The following is a 22723-nucleotide window of genomic DNA, read 5'->3' as shown; positions in this document are numbered from 1 at the left end:
GCATCTTCACTTAAGCACGACAGCAGCATCAGTACATGGCACCGATGCAGCGTTTGACATGTAGACCTGCCCCCATTCTGCTCTCACTTACGGTGGTGTAAATCAGAAGTAATGCCACTGAAATCTTATTCACTCCAGATCAGCTCTACTGAAGTTAATGAAGGAACACCGGTGTAAGACTGGAATCAAGTCCAGAGAGATTTAGCTAATTCCCCTTTCCATACCCTCATCTCTTTTGTTTAGCTAATGCCCTCTTGTTGGTATGTGACTTCATTTACATAGCATGCGACATGCGGAAAATGTCTTTTTTCCATCAGTTTCCTGTCAGTCTCTAGACAGGACAGAACAAAGGCAGCTAAGCTGTGGTGAGCAGGACATTTTATTTAAGCTGTGCAGTGACATTTTTCAAGTAACTCCTTCACAAACCAAACACCATTAGAATGCTGTCATGTGAATGTTCTCCTGTTGATTAAGAGCAGGGGGGAAAAAACAAATCAGTCCTTGGTTCATATGACTGATCTGTGAGTGCTAGGCCTTGGGATCTCCAGCAAGACAATATTACGATGTAATTTAAGCCTGCATCATATTATTAAACCTGATGGCAGCATTACAGTTACTTGTATCAAAGCTGGCTCGAAAGCACTGCTCAGGAGCAGTTCACTGCACGGCTATAATGCGCATCGCTGGATGCCAGCTCCTGCAGGTTAGCGAAGGCACCACGGCGAAAGGAGGGGGCAGGGGGAAATCACTCACAGAGCACCTGATGCCTGCCTAGAGCTGTGAAAATTAATTGGCTTTATTTAAAAAAAAAATTACATTCAGCAAAATGAAAACTCCACAATCAGGTTGATGCTGGATTTGTACAGGGAGAGAAGATTTGGAGACAAATGTTCAAGGGAGCCTTAGGAGAGGTCTGTCTGTGGAGGATTTGTGGGTGCATCTGATCATCGACACAGATCGGGTAAATGCACCCGCAAACCAGGGGTCACGGTACCCCGGTGTGTGTGCTGTTTGGAGGGTCTTTTGAAAAGGGATCTCTTGGCAATATCTGGCTGCAGTGAAAGGCGCTCTCAGATACTACCGTGACAGAGGCCACATCAGTATCTCAATAGCTGCCTTTCAGCCCCAGTGACCAGGAAAATGAGGAGAGAGCCAAGACCACAGAAAAAGAACACATTACAAGGAGGAAGAGAGAAACCTCAAGTGCCTTCCAGGAATTGACTTTTCCCTTCTCTGGTTTCCAGCTCCCTGTTGGCCCAGTAACAATTTTGTCAGAGGCTGGCCTGGGTCAGATATTAAAACAATTCAGAAATATAATCCTGCTGCCTAGACTAGAAATATCAGCGTGATGGTGCAATGACTGTCCATGGAGGACAAAGTCCAAAAGACGGCAACATTCAGTTGATCATCCCATGGTGATCCAGTGGCCAGCAAGGAACTGATCTGTTTAAAGCTTACCCACCTCTGCAGGCAGCTAGGAGTATTAACAGAATCGTTATCCTGAGATCAGCAGCTGGAATGAAGCCAGAAGACACCCCACTAGTCCATCAGAGTCAGGGACATAAATCAGCCAAGCTAACACCCACAGGAGTTGGTTTCCCAGGAAAGCTTAGGTTTTGTGCCAGAGGATTAGGTGGGGTGAGAACCACCATTTTCTCTTTCAACATCCAAAAAACACAGAAGCAAAAATGTTTAATTTCGCGCAGATTTTGCCCTGCCCTTCCCAGATCAGGATTCATAAACAGAGCAGTACGTGGGCAAAAAGGGGGCCACACAAAAACATTTTGATTCCATTTCAAGAATCCCCAAATGCTAAGCCCTGTTCACGAAATAGGATGGAGGAGAAAGAGCTGTTCCTTAACATAGCAAGGCATTTGTTGTGATGGGGTCAATAAATGCCACACTGGGCCTGACGGGATTAAAAGGCAATACAGGGCCCTGGTAGACCCACCCCTCCAGGCCTGCCGAGCTGGAAGGGTGGGTTAAAAGGAGCTCAGAAGCCAGGCAAGGGGGCGGTGAACAGACTATTCCAGAGAATTCTTCCCCAGGAAGCCAGACAGAAGGTGGAGCTGAGAGGGGACCACAGGGTGGGTTAGGCCACTAGGCAGAGCCTTCTCCAACCATCATCCCCTTTGAGAACCAGCAGGTGCTGCTGCTTTGGACTGAGAGGTCATAGGTAGGAAGTAACCCAGGGTGGCACACTTAGACTTTCTCCAGAGAGGAATCTGCCAGTGTTACTTCCCACAGGGCCCTGGGCAGGGCCCCCTGGGGAGGGAGGCCCTGGGTCCCTCTACCATGCCCCACTTAAGGGCAAAGACCCAGATGTGACAGGGGAGGCCCAAACGCTCCCAGCCTAGGGTCCAGAACCAGGCACCACTACTGCCCCCTGAGAGACAGACAGAGGGCGGAGGTCAGATGTGCTAACCTCCAAGCACCCTATCACACGTTATTTTCCCAGCCTTACAAACCCAACACCATAATTAGTACCAGTGGTGATCCTTGTTCACAATTTCATTGAGAAGCCAAGGAATGACTAGAGATGGACCGGGAAGCACCACTTTGAGAGACGTGCAATTCTTAGACTCCTGCCTACTCAAAAATGAAGCTCTCTGCTTGCAGTGATTCATTACTAGCACCAATTACAATGGTAATTTTCATCACAGATACCTGTGTACCAGGAACAGACTGAAGACACTCCGGTCATTCCATAAGGATCAACAGTTGTCAAATAGTAACTTTTAGTCACCACCAACTTGCATCCTATTCAAAGTGATGATGAAGCGTTGAAAGAGTCACATGCCATTTTCTGTCCCCTGACCAAGGCAGCCTCTCAAATCACTCCTTTAAACCCCAAAAGAAACTTCAGATCAGTGATAGTTATTTTCCCAGTCAACCACATAGACTCCATTCCTAACCAACGCGTCCAGCCCGTGCAGTTTCTTTCATCTTGCTCATCTTAATAAACTTAAGATCAGCAGGAATTTAAATTTACACACACACACACACACACACACACACAGCTCCAAATATTTGCTCAGATCCAACTGCAAGGCTAGCGACAGCCAACCAAATTCCATCTTTAAACTCCCCAGAATCAAATGATGCACCATAGCCAGCAAGAATCAAAAATATTTTCAATTCAGGTGGTCTCTTTTTTGTAATACCTGTGAATTTACAAAGACATTACAAAAAGAGCAATTATTACTGGGAAATATAAATCAGGTACAACACATAGATATTATGTATATCCAGACCAGTTCCCTTCTTTCTCACTCACACATACAAAATGCTTCACAGGTAACAGAGAGACAAATCAAGGCCACCATTTTGTTGAGCATCCTCAACTCTCTCTGGAGTCAGTGGAAGCGGAGGGTGCTCAGCAGAAGTCTCTAACCTAGGGCAGCGGGGGAAGGAAGAAGAGTCGTTAGGTGTCTGTATCACTCCGTAGCACCATTTTTTTTTTTCTCCAGGAAAAGGAGCCAAAATCACTGAGACCAAGTCTAGGTTCTCTGGGCTTAGGGATATTTTGAGGCCTAATTCAGGTAATTTATTACCACCTACTGCCCTACTCCATTGATTGGGGCCAGTGCCAAATGTGGCTGCTTCTTTTCATTTATGTGAATTTCATGCTGTTGAAAAGTGCCAGATTCCAGCCTAGAGTCCCCTATTTAACCACAAGCCAGGCAACATCAGTGTAAACTTCCCCAGTCCTACCCCTCACAGCCTGACTGGACAGAGGGGAGTTTAGTGTCCATGTCCATTCTGACCTCAGACTCTCTACTGAAGCTACCATTGGGGTGCCAGATGTGTTACAGACATCTATCCATCAGGGATATCCCAGGGACAGCACAAGGCCACCAGATGTTAACAGCTGTAGGCCACTGCTGATGTGAACAGGTGACATGGAGAAAGCAGAGCTCATGCTCAGTTACCAATGGCTGGAGCTATTGAGTGCTACTTCTGTAGATGACTGAGACGATGCTGGAATGAGCCAACGGCCTGCTACTGGTACAGGGTCTCTTTTCCAGAGACGCCAAAAGATATCAGAGCCCTGCAGCAAACAGCAGCCTGGCGAGAGAGCCCACAATGAGGGCAGTTAGAGGATTAACTGAGCGTGTCCATGCTGGCTTAGCAGCACTTGGGATTCAGTGATTGTTTCAGCAATTCCTAATTCGGGCCCAAGCCTAAAGCCCTTACTCTGTTTTACTCCATCCCCGTCCCTGAGGAAGGACTGAATCTAAACCTCATGAACTGCCCCTTATATCATAGCTGAATAGCAGCACCATGAAGCCCTAGGAGCGGATGAACAATGTGTCCTCCAATCCATCCCAGCATCAAAACATTAACAAGATCTATTTCCATGCTACATTACAGCACAAGCTCTGGCTATAAGTAATTAAACCCAATTATTCATCTGTTCTCCTTGTCATATCCATTGTGGAGAATTCTCCTCCTAGCTCTGAAAGCACAATCTCACGGGGGGGGGGGGGGGGGGAACCGGCTACTCGGTGCATAGACCTCAGTTTCCAGGAACAGCATAACACTGACAAAGTTCAAAGTATAGAAGCATTCGGGTGGAGCCATCTGGTTCAGATTGTTAAGTGGCAGACCAAACAAACGTTAATAGATGAAACCTAGCTATTTGGTCCTTCGATTTTATTGATTTAAATACTGCCTGCATGTCTGCTGGAGAACAAGACAAATAAGAAGGCACAGAGAAGTTAAATAACCATGGCCTGATTTTAAATTACCTAGTTATGCTAGAAGATTTAGCAGCATTACCACATTCCACTTGCTTTACTGCTGCATTTTGCCCACAGGAGTTAAGAGACTATGATTCTGATGGTCTTTTTTAAAAATGCCCATGCAAGCTTTTGCACGCTCAGGGAGCGTGGTGGAGGAGATACACTAGCAGAACAATTGAACAAATTTGAGAGCTACTGCATTAAAAGCCTTGGTTGAATAGGAGGCCAGGACCACTGCAATACACAAATCAGACCAGTGAACTCTCAGTTCCAGCCGGGATGGGGAGGTTTCTACATCGCCACCACCGTTATCGTATTTTAAATGGTGTGGCGTTAGGTTGAGTTTGCCGTGATCAACTCTGATACAGTAACTACTGTTCGCTCTGTGAGATGTTCGCGCACCATTTGCTGTTTGCACTAAAATAGGAAGGTAAAGGATATCTGGGGTATTTTAAAAAAAAATCTAAGTTGTTGGACAATTTTCCCCTCACTATATTTTGCATTGATCACCATGATCCCTGCATAACCACAAAATCCATGATCAACATTTCTTTGAGACAGGAAATAGTTCATTCCCTCTGTCTACATTAAACTAGAATAACACACTACAACTCATGCACAATTGGAGATGCTAATTTCACATACAAGTCCTGTTCTTTTGTAAAATCTCATGCTTTGTGAAACCAGTTTGTTAAAATCTGGGGTTGGGTGGGGGGTTTCTCTTTTCTTTTTTTTAAACAAAAACAAAGGTTTTGATAAAAAACACCAGTAAAACAAAATGGTTACATTAGCCACATCTGCAGCGTTTTACCTCCCTGGAAATACTCCTAGAGCAGAAGTAGCCTAGCTCTTAGGCTGCTGGCCAGTTTACATCACATCCATTCTGAAACTTTCACTACATCCCTCTATTTGCTAGGTGCTCCCCCTCAATACAGAGAATCAGGAGGTGCAATGAAAACATGCTGTCAGCTGCTTTCAACGGTTACATAAGAATTCTTTTTCTTTATGCTGTTTCATTAAGCCCCCCAAACTCACCACCCTTAGGACCATGAACTCTGCAACATTCTCACCATGGCAACAATCTTCTGCCCCTCGAGAAAGACAAGCCAGCCAGCCAGCGGCAGAGACACTAGAGAATCTACAAGGAAAATGGACAGACAATTGCTACTGAAATCCAGGCAGGATTACCCCCTGCTCTGCTGAATTTTAAAATCCACCTGTTTCCTTAGACTGCACACATTTTTCATAGATCCATTTCCAAGGGCTAATGCCCCACCCTTAGCACTTCCCCCAATCTCAGATCTTTAGTCTCCGAAGCGAAAGACTCTTGTTCATACCTGTCTTACGCATGGAATATTCAAAATATTGGAGTTTAAACCTTGCCAGAGTTTTGGTGCAGGCGACAAGCCCCATCCACCACTCGCTCTCTTCCTTACCCTTCAACCCAGATTTTTACATGTGTTTAATATTTTAGCCACTAGAGTTATTTGCATCCATTCCTCCCCTCTCCCCCCGCCCCACTCACTTCAGTTAGAGAGGGTGAGGTCTCGTTTTATGAATTAGAATATCGAAAAATACAAAAACAATAATGAAGCCTCAAAGGTTGATCTGGAACAAATGCACATCTGATTTCCCCAGGTTCACTGGAGCGAGATTAACCCATGAATTACTGATGGGCTGCAAGGTTCATTTTCTGTCCGGCGCAATCAGCATCCTCCTCTCCGCGAGCAGTTTTAAGACCAGGGCATCTGGTGCGTAAAGGACCCAGAATGCGGGACCTTCCCAGCTGCTGACTCTAACCCGCTCCAGGCGCCAGTGAATCCAGCGCGCCCACCCCGCGGCAGACGGGGGAGCTGGGACCCGTCTGAAATGCCAAGGCTAATTTACAGGGGGGCTAGCAGGCGTTCAGACGGGGATCCCCCCGCACCCCCTTTCCCAGGGGGGAGCCCAGCTCAGGTCGCAGTGGCTGCTGCAGGGATGCAAGAACAAAGGCACCATTCAAACGCTCCTAGACAAGTTTGGCCAGCGGGCGGGCGGCCGGGCGGGCGGCCAGCACCCCCCAATTCCCGAGCGTCTCCCCGCACCGCCCCAGCGGGGAACGCACCGCACCTGCCGTCCCCACCCTCCCGCGGGGGGACAAACCCCGCTCCGCGCCAGCCCTGCCCCACGCCGCGCACTCACTCTCCAGCCCCGGCAAGCGAGCCGGGTCTGCCGCCGAGCGGGTCCGGCTCCCCGCAGGCGAGCCCGGAGCCTGCGTGGGGAGAAGCGGGCGCGTTTACCAGGGCGGCGCCGGCCGGCAGGCTCCGCGGAGTTCGTGCCGCTTGGCCCCGCAGACAGAGCAGCGCTGCCCGGTGCGCGCAGGGCGCAGGCGGCTCCAGCCCACACCCCGCCCCGGGACCCTGGTGCGCGCAGCAGGCCGGGGCTGAGCGCAGGGGGCGGATCGGGGACCCCCCGCCCCTTGCTCCGCCTGGCAGCCCTGCTGCAGAGCTCCAGCGAGCCGGGGGCGCCTCTCCCAGCCCGGGGAAGGGCTTTGCCAGCTGCCACCGGCGCGGGGTCAAAACTGGCCCCAGACCGATTCCAGCGGGGAAGTCACGCCCAGGGCCAGGCGAGGTGGGGGGGCCGGGGAGTCTTGTGTCCCCCCCCACACACACACACCCTGAGCCAGGCTGCTGGGCTCTTGGGACGTTTCACTGCCTTGCCTCGCTCCCCCAAGGAGGTGCTGGGGACAGGGGGGTGGGGGCTCAGGGCCGCCCAGGCAGCAGGGGAGGGGAGGTGACCTGGGGAGCTGACGATCAGAACAGCGGAGGGTGTTTCCCTCCCACTCACCCACTTGGCTTCAGACACACTAACAGCTTCAGCCCCAGCAGGAGGACACGATGAATAATCGCCTCGCCCCCTCTCCGGCCTGAATCGGGGCTTAACTTGTGCCAGGGCTGAGTCCCAGCCCCCCTGGGCTTGGCCGTTCATAGCCCCTGCCCCGCCTCTTTCGTTACAAATTAGGCACTTGCCTGAATGCAGGGAGGGGTCTGCAATCCTCTCTCACAAGCAGTTGCCCCGTTGTTTTGCAGGGCTGTAGCTTCGGAGAGTCGCTGAACCTGCCGCAGGGCCCCAGACTGCACCCAGGAACCCGGACTGCCGCTTCCCCACAGCGGGGAGTGAGGGAGGTCGCTTGCTCCAAGGTAGTTCGACCTGCTAGAGAGAGGAGAGAGCCACGGAATTTGGGAGTGATGCTCTGTTCTGTCCAGTCTGCTCCAGCCCCCGGAAGGATCAAGGGGCCACATTTCCAAAAGCATCTAAAAAAAGCCATTTAGGAGCCAACATCCCTTTTTCAAAAGTGACTGAGAGAGGTAGGTGTGAACCTAAGTGCCACTGACATTCAGTGAGACGACTCCCAAGTAAGTAGGTTCCAGCATGTTCTGGCCCTTCTGAAAATTTCACCCTAAGCACCTTTCAAAGTGTGGGGAGTTTAATCAGGAATGAGGCACCCGTTGTGCCAGAAGAAGAGTGTCCCCTTATGGGGTCAGTCAGGAATAGACTAACAAGACAAGCCCTTAGTGAGTAGAAGGAATCAGAGGATCAGCACTGTTGTCTCCTCTCTTTCCCCCTTTGGTTCTGGGCCATCTTTAATATGCTGTTTGGTTATAGTGTTGTGGCTATAATCACTGCCCCCTGCCTCCCTTAGAAACCAGCTGTTTCATCTCAGTGGGTTGCCTTATCACACACTTTAAACAAACCAGACCTTTGCTCAGGTCATTGGATACTGCAGCTAGCCCCAGTCTGGACTCATAATCTGGATCAAAGTGTTTTAACTGCTCCTTCCTTACAAAGTGAAGGGAAGCACTAAATCAGAGGTTCTCAAACTGGGGGTCGGGACCCCTCAGGGGGTCGCAAAGTTATTACGGGGTGGGGGGGTCGTGAGCTGTCAGCCTTCACCCCAGACCCCACTTTGCCTCCAGCATTTATAATGGTCTTAAATATATTAAAAAGTGTTTAATTTATGGGGGGGGGTCGCACTCAGAGGCTTGCTATGTGAAAGGGGTCACCAGTACAAAAGTTTGAGAACCCCACTGTGCTAAATGAATAGCATGCTTTCCAAGGACTACATCACCCTCTGCAGCTTCCCTTGACTGTTAGGTCATGCTGAGACAAAGCAGGCTGGATTGTCTGACGTCAGACTTACCCCAACCTCTACCTCTAGGTCGGTCAGTGGAGATCTCTACGCCTGAAGTGACACTCGCTCCTCACTGGCAAACCACCCCCAGCCTGGGGTATTTTCCTGCGGTTCTCAGGACGGGAGGCTGCAAGGGCATGGCGCCATAACGTACGTTGTGGCCTGTGCGCTTTCTGCCTGTTGTCTAGATTGTGAGCTCTTCGGGGCAATTATTGCCACCACTTCGTGTTGTGCCAGGAATGAGTCTGTTAACTCCTCACACCAACAGTAACACGGCATGGGGCTGGGTGAGCATTTCAGCTGGGAAGTACGTCTCCGGGAATGAGTTTGCTTGGCCTTCGGATTTTTGACCACATGGGCCGGGCAGTCCCCTTGTGTGGATTTCCATTCCGGATTCTGCTGCCAGGGATGCACCAGCGCCTCATGCAGATACACACCCCTCCTTCATTGGCAAACCCAGACCGTGCCACCTTAGCCGCCACACCGCTTCTGCGGGTTAGCATTAAACAGGATGGCCAGCCCCCCTCTAAAGGAACAGCAGCCACGTGGATTTAGAGAAGTTGTCAGGGGCCTGAGCTGTTGTTACAAACTATTGAAATTCCTTTGCGTTGGACAAGGACAGCTGGCAGCTCTTCAAGAGCCCTTAAAGGCAGGATTAGCTTCCCTACACGAGGCCCTCCTGTGGCAGCCCAGTTTATGAAAATTATTCTGTCGGGCTGAGGTGGCCTCACCTGGAAGTGACAGCCATCTTTTCAGGATATGATCCTTGCTTTGCTCCTGGACAAGGTGCTGAAGAGCACGCTCTCTCTGAAGCGAGCAGACCACAGATTATTTTAGTGATGGACAGATCTTAGGAACTGCAGTGGGGCCTGGCTGCCAAGCCAGAGTGCCAGAAGATTAAAACAAAGAGAACCATTGATCCAGTACCCTAGAAGCTGAAGTGTCCAGGGCTTTACCAAAATGAAACCTTCAGGAGTCTGAAACCACTCCCCATCTCTCAGGAATGACGTCTGTAGTAGAAAGTCAGTCCAATCTTGCCTCCCTAAGATGATCTTTAATTTAAATTACTTGTGGCTACTTTAAGATACACTATTCTCAGGGGCAGTGTAAGCCGCCCCCCGTGCACACGTGCACTAGTGAATCAGAAGAGGTGCACCAGATACCAACTGGGCTCCCTCTCTTACCCAGAACATTAGCAGTTCAGAAATGGGGAAGATGACAAGAGTCCCAAATGGGCAGGGGGAAGTTGTGGGGCATAGATTTGCCCACGTGAATTTGGATAGATTTGTGGCTTTAACGTGAATCCGGTGCTTCTGTCCATGTTTCTCTGTCAGTGCAAGGGCTTGGCTGAAATCCAGGGTGTGGGAAAGCAATATGGATCGAAGGAGAAGAAAAGAAAGAGGTCTCGTGCACTCTTGGAAGCAGTCCTGCTGAGTGTCACACAGGGCTGTCTCTGGGGCAGTTATACCAGACGTCTCACGTTCAGAGCTGCCAGAGAGATACGAACTGGAGGGGGTTGATAGGGAACAGCCGTGAAAAAGCCAGGGGCTGAGGAATGTTCACATTAAACAAGCTCAGCTTGGCCAAGCAACAGCGAAGGACGGCAGGACAGCAGGCTACAAATACACAAAGGGGCGTCAACACCATGGAGGGAGAGCAGGGGAGGGGTTCAATTAGGCAAATGGAATGAGTCCAATAAAGGGAGAAACAGGATGAATATGAAGGAAAGTTTCCCTACAGGGAGATGTTTCAGGGCCTGGAATAGCCTCCCAAGGGTTGAAACCCATCTCTAGATAGGTTTAATACTAGAGCTTCCATAAAACACTAGTAAAAGATACCATAGGGAACAATCCTGCATAGGCTGTGAGATGGACCAGATGATCAACAGGCCTTTTCCATCTCTACTGTCCATTAAGCCTTGAGTTATAAACAGCATTAAATGAACATAAACAACCATTCTTTCAGGGCCGCTGTCATCATGTAACATGCAGGATGGTGCTAAGCTGCCTCCCCATCAAGTGAATGATGATGTTCCTAGGGTGACAAGCGATAAAACGCTCCCTAGAGTGATTCAGGGAACCTCCCTTTAATAAAAAAGCCAGAGGTGCAAAGCAGTTAGAGAGGAGGTAGTTTTATCTTATGAGGCTCAAAGAGCTGGGAGCACGGTGGAGACAGCCCTGGTGTGCGGGTGGAAACAGATAACATTACACTGAGAGCCTCTGGTGGCCACCCCCAAAGAAATACATCCAGATCCCTCATCAGCCAGTGGAGCATCGCCACGGTGCAGGGCAGACAGGTCAAAGGCAGACAGGTCGCCAGTCACTGCTGCCATCTGGCTAAGAATTGTGCACACCCACTCTGATTTATTCCCTGGTCCGCTTGTTCATCTTGTCCACCTGTTAGACTGTGCGTGCTTTGGGGCAGCGTCACTGCATTCCTTGCCCGGGGTGCCCAGGTGCCAGGGACAGGCCTCTGCATTCATCTGGCCTCTGGTCTGCGACATGCTGACATACCCTCTTGTGACTGGACTGGCGTGGGGGTAAGGCCTCCGGCTGAGCCCTGGACAATCCACCCTGTCCAGGGCAGTCAAGTGAACACAAATGAGTTGTCCCCAGGGTGTGGTGAGGCTGCTATGTAGCTTACAGGCTACTATTGAAGAATAGTCCACTCAAAAGCGGATAAGCATCCAGCCCTCCCTTCCTTCAGGGAGGGGCTGCTAGGTTCCACGGAGCTCTTGCCTTCTGCCAGCCCTTCTCCAGGAGCTGAGGCCTGGAGACCTGCCCTCTGCTCTGGTCAGCCACCATCCTTGCTGTGTTGTCCCCTTCCAAGCTCCTCCCTCCAAGTCTGACAGCTCTGGCAGGTGTGACTAGGTGGGGCTGACTGAGCCCACAACAGCTCCTTAGCCCCATGTTGCACAGTGTGGGGTGTATGTGCCCATCACAGGCAGGAACTTCTATTTAAGAACATAAGAACGGCCAGACTGGGTCAGATCAAAGGTCCATCTAGCCCAGTATCCTGTCTACCGACAGTGGCCAATGCCAGGTGCTTCAGAGGGAATGAACAGAACAGGAAATCCTCCAATGATCCATCCCCTGTCGCCCATTCCCAGCTGCTGGCAAACAGAGGCTAGGGATACTTAGTATATGTTTGTACAGTGCCCAGTACAATGGGACCACACTGACTGTGGCCTTTAAGCCTACCACAGTACAAATGTGAAAATATAACTGTACCACGGGGGGAGTCCTGGACCATTTACTGAGCTGAAGATATGCTTGTTGTCTCCATTGAGGACTTCTGTTTTCTGAGGTTTTAAACTCTATTGCTGAAGTTCACGCCAAGCGGAAATTTGGCAGATAAGATCCAAGAAAGCTCGTCACACTCCATCCAGCCCACTGATGATGATAAGGGGGAGCAATGTGTGATGATCATACAATGGTGATCACCCTAACATGGGGGAGATTTGACTGAAGGAAGTTTACAGCAATACCAAGGAAAGGATAATCCAGGATGTGGAATTGCAGCCAAAAATACATAACCCTAGCCATTCAAGCAGTTTTCCCACAAATTTGCTGCACAAACTTGATTGTGACTGGTCTTCTGTTGAGATGGTTCACCTTAGAAAGGAAGTGAATAAGAGGGGACACAATAAGTCTGTAAAATAACAAACAGTATAGAGAAGGAAGAGGTGAAACTTGTGTTATGAGACCGGGAGAACAGAAGAACAAGGACATCGAATGAATTTTAAAAGGTGGCAAATTCAAAACTGATAAAAAGGAAATAAATGTTTCACACAGGACACAGACTGTGAACTCCTAGCCACGGGACATTGTTGAGGTCAAGAACTGAGCAAGATTCAAAAGGGGATTGGAGACTTATAGGACATCAATTATAATAACTCCGGATATTCTTAACAAGAAACATGTTGGGGAGGATATTAAACCTCATTCCTTAGGGCTTAAGCCAATCTAATTACTACCAATCAGGCTGAAACCCAGTGTGGGTGACGCATTATCCCGCATCTGCATACTGCAGGGTGCTCACGCCTGCACTATCAGAGAAAAGCTATTCCTTGGCAGGGCCGTCCCTAGCCGGGTGCGGGGCCCCGGGCGGAAGTGACGGATTCCTCTCTTCTGGGACTGACTGCGCCCACCAATCGCACCAGCCCACGGGGCCCCCCAAAACGCGGGGCCTGGAGCGGTTGCCCTGATTCGCCCTACCCAAGGGACGGCTCTGCTTCTTGGGGCTGATCCAGTCTGGGCATTCCTATGTTCCAAGGTATGTTTTTCTGGTCTTATTTTGTAAGCCTCAGCCATTTACCAGCCTTGAATGTTTTTTTTCATGCTCAGATATTAAATCCATAGCCTACTGTGTGCTTGTCTATCGGCACTTTCTCATTGCTCCAAGGCAAGAAAGTATTATCTCCATTTTACAGATGGGGGAACAGGCACAGAAAGGTTAAGTGACCTTGTTCAAGGTCAAAAGGCAGTCTGGAATAGCAACAAAGTCTCCTGAATTCCAGGCTTCGGTTTTGGTCACAAGACCACACCTCCCCTTGCTGTGAAAGTGTCATTGATGTAAAGTATTGCTTGGTGGGTGTCACTTATGGGAAGTGACCATCACTTGATACTTCAGGAGGAAAGCAAAACAGGAGTTGGCTTAACTACTTTTCAAAGAAATGTCCTACCAATTGTTACCGGAACATCTTTCACCAGGTGAGCTAATACCCAGTGATCTGTGGGCAGGAGGAGACTGGGAGAAGGAAAGCTGGAGCACGCCTTTTGTCTCTAAAGAAGACAGAAAGCCCAGGACAATCTTGACAAACACAGTGTCTCTTTCTGAATTCAGAGGCAGCTTCTCGGCATGATGAAATAACCAGTCCCTTTAAGAGACAAACGGACCGAAAAGTTAATCAAATGAGTTAGACCAAAGGAAACTGGGAAATCATATGTTGGCAAGGCTAAATCGGCATAGCACCGATGGCTCTAGAAGCGGGAAAAGGGGCAAACATGCCTGGTGCTTTGAAAAATCTCAGACATAGTAAGGGATTTGGATGCTCCGTTTTAATGGGAACTGGATGTCTAAATCCTTTGGGTGATTTAGACAAGCCCATCCTCTCTCATCGGGAGCTTTCGGAGGAGTAGACGGTACAATCTCTGGAACAGAAATGATCACCTAGTAACAGTCGAGACAGGAATATCACACACAGGAAATTTCCTAAGAATGATAACTGTTTCACTCGCAGGAATCAATGTATTTAAGCACTATCCCTTGAAATGGGAAATGTAACACCCATTTTGTGAGATCCCTATCCAGCCATGGCCTGGTGATAATCAAAGCTGATAATCTGGAGGACAAAGAACTACAGGACGTGGGTGGGGGATTTTGTTTTTTTGTTTGTTTTGGTTTTTTTTCCAAATCAAGTTGCTCCTCTCATTTACCTATAGGCTCTTTCCAACCTTTTCAATACAATTTTTCTCAGAGCTGATTTATTAGAAAGATTCCTAGGTTCTCAAAAGGCCTCGGCTTCGATTGCTCTCTTCAGCTTCCTGGCCACGACCTAGCTCTGGCTTTTGCAACCTGTGTAACAAAGGAAGGTGGAAGATAAGTGGAGGCGCTTGTGAGAAGTGGCAGTACAGCAGTTCGCTGCATGCTGGATCACACAAGGAGCAGTGGAATCTGGTTACATTGCCAATGTGTTTGAGCAGCCTGGCAGATCTTGTCCAGAGCGATAGCGAAGTTGATGGCTTTTCTAACAGAGGGAGCTCGTGGAACCTTCCTCCAAAGTAAACCCTCAAAAACCCTAGTTGCCTTGGTGCATTCCCCTCTTCCACTTCCCCCCAAGCCACCGCTTGCTTGGAGAAGAAGGTGAGGAGAGCAATGCTCATTGAAGGTTTGCAGCGATATCCCAGGTGGCAACAGACTAGGGCCTGATAATGCACAGGAGTGAAAGATCCGAGTGGGGTGTCTAACATTCAGCAAATTCATTTCCTTTTCCCGCTTATGGTTTTCCATCATTGATAACTCTCGACCTGAATGCTGTATGCCAGCAGTTTGTTGACACTAGTCATGCTTTCAACTGGTGGTTAATTTTGACTGAACACATACGGCATGAGAGGTTTTGTTTTCTGCGAATGCCGTTTCTCATGGGCGCAGGTTTCTGATGTGAATATTTATGGTTAAGAATTATAAGCCAGATCCTCAGCCAGTATAATTGTGTATAGTAACTTTGATTTCAATAGAGCTGTGCTAAGGATCTGGCCCTTTAAATTCTCTTTCTGTAAATATTCTCCAGAATTTGCTAGAACATTTGCGGAAGGAAAACACTAAAAGGGCCACAACAGTCAAAAGAAATGTGTTTACAGACTCACCCCCCAAAATAATTGCGAAGTATGTACCCAGTTCTAGCTCTACAGTACAAAGCAGAGAGAATAAGCCATAATTCCTATTTAACAAACTCTTCATGAAGAGCCAATGAGGAAACTATGTCAGTATAATTTCGTGGTATGGAAAAGGAAAGAAAAGGCATTTCATTTTTCAGTTTGCCTCAATAAGAATAAAATAACTCTTCTAGAAGTTTCTTCTTCTAAATTGCTTTTTTTTTCATTTTTAAGGCAAGCTTTGAAAAGACAGAGCTAGAAGATAGAATGTTCCCTTCCCTTTTTTAACAAAAAAATTATTCCAAAATTCAAGGTTGACTCTTGACTGGCTTTATTATATAATCTTGATGGATATTTTATTCTGTCCTCTCTCAAAAAGCATATTGCATTTGGTTACAGAATTTCCAATTCATACCGGGTGGTTGGAGGGGCTACTACAAGAGTTTATAGATTTTAAAAAGTTTATACATCCTGACAATCTCCCTGAAGAGTTATAAAATAAAAACCTATACACAAATTTGAAAACCTGATTTTAAGCTACTTTCAAATCAAGAAAGAATACCAGCAATTATATGTTTTAAATACCTGGCTCTTTCATTTCCTTTGGAAGCTTGGATAGGGCTAGGCTCTGACAGTAAGGGTCTGTTTGATTTTTGTTGAATCATAAATACATTTTTGGCAGTCTGTCAGTTTCATGCAGCAGATCAAAGCAGGGATTTTTATTTATTTCCTCCTCAGTTTATTTTTAACTTTTTAAAATAAGATACTGTAGCTGTTAAGAATTCATTATATTTCAACACAGGAGCTGGCCAAGCGTGTGGCAAAATGCAAAGTTCTGCTCTAGATTCAGAGTTGTCCAAAGGTTTGGTTCAGGCTCACCTCTAGCAATTAGCCAACCTATTATAAGCGTTACAATTTCCCACCTGGAAGGAAAAATTCGAGCCTGGAAGCAAAGATCCCACCGGTTGTTAGAGCAGTAAAACATTTTCCTTTCCTCTGTCTTCTTCATTCCTTGAATATTACTAGTTCCAACTGGTACATGACCAGTCAATGGTAACGATAAAAATCTTTCAGTGGTGGATAGCATAATGTTGAGTGACCCTCATCGTTTTTAACTCTGTTAGCGCATGGCCAGGCTGGAGAATTAAAACCAAAGTGCAACATATGTGACCCTCCTGAGGCAGAGCTATTTCTGCCTCTTGAAAGGCCATTAATAGTCTCCTGCTAAGCAAAGGAATTAGCACTGAAAATGAACCCCCATTAATAGATCAGTTATTCATTTATTAATATGATCAAAGCGATGGGGAAGGAATTTCTGAACCAAGCTATTCCAGCGTAAATGCCAGGTCACGCCACTGAGTTCAATGGAGTAGCGCCCTCAGTTAACGTGGTGTCAATGCAGAGTCGCTCGGCTGACTTCCGGGGCGTGACTGGTTTAGTTCAGAACTTGACGGTGTCTTTTTCTAGCCAACGCCTGATGCTACTGGCACAGCATGAGCTGGCTCGAAACAAAACGCTAACGCTGGTTTTTTAACAACCAATCCTAATCTGGTTAATTATAAATTATGCAAATAGCCACCAGTTAACAACCACTGTTATAATTTGGAGGGCTCAAGGAGCTTTTCCTGTTAACTGGTAAGTCCTTTAAAAGAGGCCAAACACTACAGTCCTTGCACAAGGAAAACTCCCATTTCAGTTGATGGAAGCCTGCAAGATTTGGCCTCAGGTTAAGGAAAAGCCACAGAAAATTCCCACCAGAATGAAAATATAGCCACTAAACCAGGGGTGGGCAAGGGCCACATCGGGGTTCCGGAGGGCCGGATAGGGAAGGCTGTGCCTCCCCAAACAGCCTGGCCCCTGCCTCCTATCTGCCCCCTCCCACTTCCCAACCCCCTCAGAACCCCCGATCCATCCAACCCCCCCTGCTCCTTGTCCCCTGACCGCCCCCTCCTGGGACCCCCAGCCCCGGGGCCCCACCCCCTATCCAACCCCCCCTGCTCCCTGTTCCCTGACTGCCCCCCCAAGAACCTCTGCCCCATCCAACCGCCCCCTGTCCGCCCCCCAGGACCCCCGCCCCTTTACCATGCAGCTCAGAGCAGCAGGACTGGCAGCCACGCCGCCGCCCAGGGGGCTGGAAGCAGGGCGAGCTGAGGCTGCGGGCGAGGGGGGACAGCAGGGGCAGGGCCGGGGGCGAGCCTCCCCAGCCGGGAGCTCAAGGGCCGTAGTTTGCCCACCTCTACACTAAACGTTACCAGTTGTGCAATGGATGCGTGTGCATGGGAGTATAAAGGGAATTAAGAAAACTCCAGTTCACCTGAGGGAAATTGCAAGGTGGCTGTGTTGGGCAGCACAATTGAGGCACTACTCAGACAAACCTCCCATTGAAACAACTGACGCTCACTGATTAGAAGGAGCATTGACTAGACCCCGTTTAACTGCAGTCATTACTAGGGTCTTAATAGCTGCTTGCTCACGTGTCCATTGGCCAATTAAGGACTACGCATGAGCATAAGGGGGTGCAGGCTCAAGCCCCAAATTTAAAGACCCTCTTATCCAAAGGTCCGACTCAAGAGGGGCCCATTCACCTCCATTGTCTCTCTAGTTTTATTTACTGGGGTTCAACTTCTTTTTAAATATCTCAACTGTTATTTCCCAGGCCATCAACAACCTTCTGTTTCATTGCGGAATACTAAGCAGCAAGTTCTGAACCATTCAGTTCGAATATCTTTAAAGGAGTGATTAGTTTAGTAGGATGAGGCTGGAATTCAAAGACGATCCCACAGAAAAAAGGAATATCAGCATTAGCTTTTAAAATAAACGTACATCTTAATAAGCATGGAAGCATTTCAAAGAATCCAGTGGAAACCCATAGATTCTCCATGTTCAAACACATGAAAGCTGAGAGAGAGAAAAATAACTAACTCCAGTGCTAAGAAAAAATTGAGTTTGTACTTGCAATCACATTGGTAGCTTTGATGCAAAGATGGTTATGCAAGGTAAATTAAAATGACTGATGTGAACTCAGTCCCACAAGAGAAGGTATTTTTGCCTCCACAACATCACTAAAAATGTTAGCTGATCCCTTCCTAAAGGAAAACACGTATTTGTCACACACCACACAACATTCTTGTCCACAAAACACACACGATATCAGAGACCTTTCTCCCCCACCCTCCAGACATGTGCCAGTGCTAAAGTGATACTGCCCTCATCATAACTTCTCAACGATAACTTACCAGAGGACATGTTCTCAATGGCCATACAACAAAGCGGTTTAATACTAATGTAATTATTTGACACTCGTAAGAAATGGAAATTAGTCAAATCTAGCCATCCCAAAGTCACAAACTTAATAACGGGTACAGAGATACCACCTCTGTCTATTAAATTAAGCTTTGGGAAAATGTACTGATCAAACGAGGGTGAAAGAAGAAAGAGATTTTGCATGGCCGGATGTGATGCTTAAGAGATTTTGACCTTATTTTCAGGAGGATCGAGTGACAGCATCTCCCACTGAAATCAGTGGGAGGGGTGGAAGCCCAGCATGTCTGAAGATTAGCCCATTTGCTTTTTATTCCCTAGATAAAATAGATACAAACCCTTTATTTAGGTTAGCAGAGGCGGGGAGGAAAGCTTCAGAATCTTCCTAAGTGACATCAGCAAAGCTAATTTCTGCATTTGAAATGGTAGCTGCTGAGGACGTCTTGCCGAGGTACAGAATTGATTCAAATTCCTTTTTAAATTTCACTTCTAAGGGAGGCCAAATGTGTTCCCATTACATGGGCGGGATCCTGCAGAGCCCTGCTTGCATGAGCAGCCCTTGCATGAGCAGCCCTTGCTTGGCCAAGCAGCGTCCCATCTAAATAGGAGAAGTCTGCAGGATCAGGTCCTATGCAATTAACACCTCCCCTCTCTCGCCCCACTTCCTACTGACGCAGACAGTAACAAGTAAGCCAAGAGACAGAGGAGTCAAAATCTCACCAAGCTATTGAGTGCAGTAAGGACATCATTCAAGGCTCTCCTGGCATCCTCATGGGCATGACAGAAAAGCAGCAGATTGAAGGGCATAGACAGTCACGGGGCATAGCCCTCATTAAATACAGCTTTGGCTGGACCACTTATGACAAAATACACACTAAAACCTGTCACTTTCATTAGCATTCAGACACCCATACACTCCATCCTTTTCTCCTGGCAGCAGAAGGTGTCTGAAAGAACTTGGCACCCTGGGTAATGGATGGAGGGCTTTGAGCATCTGTCTTTGCTTAATAAAACTGCTCCCAAGGAACTGAGGGAAGAGACAGTGCTGAGACTATAAAACACACCTTTCAAAAACTCTCTCTGTTCTGTCATAGTACAAAATACCAGTCATATCACAATGGACAGCAAACACAACCCACAGGAGTTACTGGCCAGCAATCTTCCTCCACGTTTCGTGGTCTTCAAATAGCCCTGAGAAGTGTGCTGTGCTGCACCCATCCAATCAGCCACATCGTCAAACCAGACTTGCCACGGGCGCCCTCTGCCCCTGGCACCAGTCCCTCCAAAACTTACTTTGGCAACCTCTCTCTGCTCATGAGCCACATGTCCAGCTAACTCAAGTTTTCTTTCTCTGATATTAGGTATCCCTCCAGTTACATGGTAAACTCAAGCAATTACCTCCTCATTAGTCATGTGTGAGGTATAGCTAAAGTGCAGCAAATCACCTGTAACAGTTCAATTTGAAGGCATCGAGATAAATCAGATCTGAGACTCACACAGGAGAGAACATCTCAGGACCAGAACAATTGCTATGAGGTAGGAGAGCTGGGGAACAACTGGCCAACATTTCAGAGCGAGACAATCATTTTCTTGATCCCAAATGGAGAAATACTGTAATGGGAGAGTTTACTAGAGCTATACAACACACTTACAGCAAGGAGATGGAAGGAACACAGCAATAAAACCCTAGGCCCTGATTCAACAAGGTATCTACGCTTACATTTGAGTACTGGAGTAGAGTCACTGCAGTGCTTAAAAGTTAAACGCGTGCTTAAGTACCAGTACTTTGCGGAACTGAAACTCTAATGCCATGGATAAGGAGCTAATTTCTCAGAAAGTGGTCCCTATAAATGAGTGTATAACCCTCTTTAATGGTGTGTTGTGTGACTTTTCCTGATCAAAAGCAGTACACCAGCGGTTAGCTGCTGACGTGTTGGAATGACAGGTCTAAACCTAAATAAGTAATAGGTATATACATGGACCATTTCAGCCAAGGATGTCAAAGAGATTTCTAAATATTAGTGAAGCTTTCCAGCACCTGTTGGAGCTGGGCCATGATATCCTTTTGAACTTGGGACAGTTTTCCCATATGGGTACCAATTCAGAGGGCTAGTCCTTACCTTTAGTTATTTTAAACAAAATAGCTTCCACAGTGTCCCTCCTCAAAACAGCTCTCCTAAAAGAATGCGTTACAAGAGGCTCCCTGTGTGTCTCCTTGTATTTCAGACTTCAGAGATTTCACATACTGGCAGATACAGTGCATTCTAAAGCTGAAAGTTAACCGAGACCCAGAAAGGTTACGGGACTTGCTGAAGGTCACGCAGCTCATTTGTGGCAGAAACAGAATCCCGGTGTCCCGATTCCCAGCTCGCTTGCTATCCCCACTAACCCAGCCTCCCTCCCAGCCCTTCATGAACCACCATCATAATATTTTACTTTATTTTTGAGCAAATACCATATTTTATCAGTAGTCTGAGCGGGGAGAGAAGGTGTCTAGATTATATTTAGTCAGCAGAGCATGACGAGGGGTGTGGCCATTGTTAACTGATTACACTGATCATGACAGTGTTATAAAACCTCTAGGCAGATCCAAAAGCATCTAATCTCTCCCAAGGGTATGATTATTTCGTAATAGCTACATCCCCACAGGTCATCTTCTTGTGAAGTCTTTATTGAGTGGGAAAGAATCTATTTTAGTACCAGAGGAAAAGGATGCAGCTTAAAGACAGTTGAGCCACATTAACAGAACTGCATTTCTAGAGGAATATTCCACGCTAGTGCAAATGCCATTTCTGCATAATGATAAAATCTGTGCTTTCTTACTTCTCTGTAATGCGTTTAAAAGCACACGTTGCCGAAATCAGTCTCGAGCAGCGAGCGGGTGTTTTAATGCTTGAGATGAAGCTGTGTGAACATACCAAGCATACAGAAGCAGAGGACTGATTTGGACATGAAGGAGGAAGTTAATTCAGGAAAATCCTGTGGCCCTGCATTATGCAGGAGGTCACGTCACAGTGTTGCCTTCTGGCCTTAAAATCTGTGACAGAGACACATGGCCTTCGCTTCCCATAGCTCATGCCTGTTGGGCATAGCTGTCTGCTGTGAAGCATGCAACAGCAGTCTTGTAGCACAAGAAACGGTGCAATGGCCAGCCCCAAACGTTCAAAAAACCACGAGTCACACGCCAAAAACACCGTGAGAGTCTTGTAAAAAATACATTTGGGTTCTTGTCTTTTGCTTTCTGGTTCTTTGTGAGGCACCCAAGCCTTATTTTTGAATCTCTCTCTGAGAACCATGGAGGGACAGAAACTTAGGGGGGTTTTTTATTTAGGGTTTTGTTGCGGGCTTCTTGGTTTGTTTTTTTTAATTAAAGCCAAGATTCTCACCTAATCACTTGGCTTCAGGAGCTGGGGTTTTATGGGGGGGAAAAATCAGCTCTCAGGAGAGAGAGCTAACAATGCTGCAGCCGAGAGATTTCTGCTCGTCTCTGGGCAGTGGGCAGCAGAGAGCCCTTTCCAACGGTTTATGCATCTCTACCAAGCCGGGAGTCAGATTTATCAAGGGGGTGACATTTTGATAACAACATCTCAAGCATCTCAATGCTTCCAAATCTCAAGCATTCAAACAAAAATATTCACACCATTAGTGAGGACCCGAGAATCAATGCAATTGCTTTTTGAAACAGGAAAGCTTCCCCTCTAGGTAACAGTATTCAGCAGAAGCTAGTATTTGCTGTAATAACGATGTCTATCCCACTCTATATTAATTTCTTTTTAACTGCATCCCATTCAGCTAACATGCAATCAGTGAAGCAGGCCAGATCTGCCTGACTTAGTCAGCACCATGTAATATATGGCTCTTTAAATCTGGGTGTCACTGTTCTCTGCTGGCTTTTAAAGCCTGATTTCTCTCTGCTTGGGGAGCACAGACAGACACTGATGACAAGTGCAGTTCCTGCTGAGACCCAGGCAAGAAGAAAGAGAGGGGGAGAAGAGTCACTAAGTCCCGTGTCTCTGTTCTGTCCTTGTTGAAGCCATGCAATGAGGCAATTACACGTGAGTGCTAGGAAAGTGGAACAGAAAGAACCCTATGAGGCCACTGAGTCATCCCATAGTACTAGTCACTAACCCCACCTGAATCAGTTCAAAAGGCCGAGCCATCTTGTCATG

General features: G+C 47.5%; 1 protein-coding gene across 24 annotated transcripts in view; it reads right to left on the bottom strand.

Moving 5' to 3' along the window:
* Positions 1-22723, bottom strand: part of RPH3A (rabphilin 3A) — a 168273-nt gene that overhangs the window by 101175 nt on the left and 44375 nt on the right. For 2 of the 24 annotated variants that reach the window (XM_074972885.1, XM_074972891.1), the window contains exons 1-2: positions 7572-7683; positions 5816-5883 (exon numbers count right to left, since the gene is read on the bottom strand). The exons of 1 other annotated variant lie outside the window; for it this stretch is intronic. Coding sequence is in view for 2 of the 23 variants with exons in the window: in XM_074972883.1 (XP_074828984.1) it covers positions 2668-2704 (37 nt within the window). In the remaining 21 variants the exon portion in view is untranslated. Of the gene's footprint in view, positions 1-2667; positions 2756-5780; positions 5884-6082; positions 6208-6270; positions 6499-6926; positions 7160-7400; positions 7462-7571; positions 7701-7753; positions 7895-22723 lie in introns of those variants that run through there. 21 more of the 24 variants (XM_074972895.1, XM_074972898.1, XM_074972884.1 and 18 more) reach the window with 17 other exon arrangements.

This window comes from Natator depressus, chromosome 15 (genome assembly GCF_965152275.1).
Source record: "Natator depressus isolate rNatDep1 chromosome 15, rNatDep2.hap1, whole genome shotgun sequence".
NCBI lineage: Eukaryota > Metazoa > Chordata > Testudines > Cheloniidae > Natator > Natator depressus.
The sequence above is the reverse complement of the archived record's forward strand: the minus strand, read 5'-3'. Positions and strand labels throughout refer to the sequence as shown.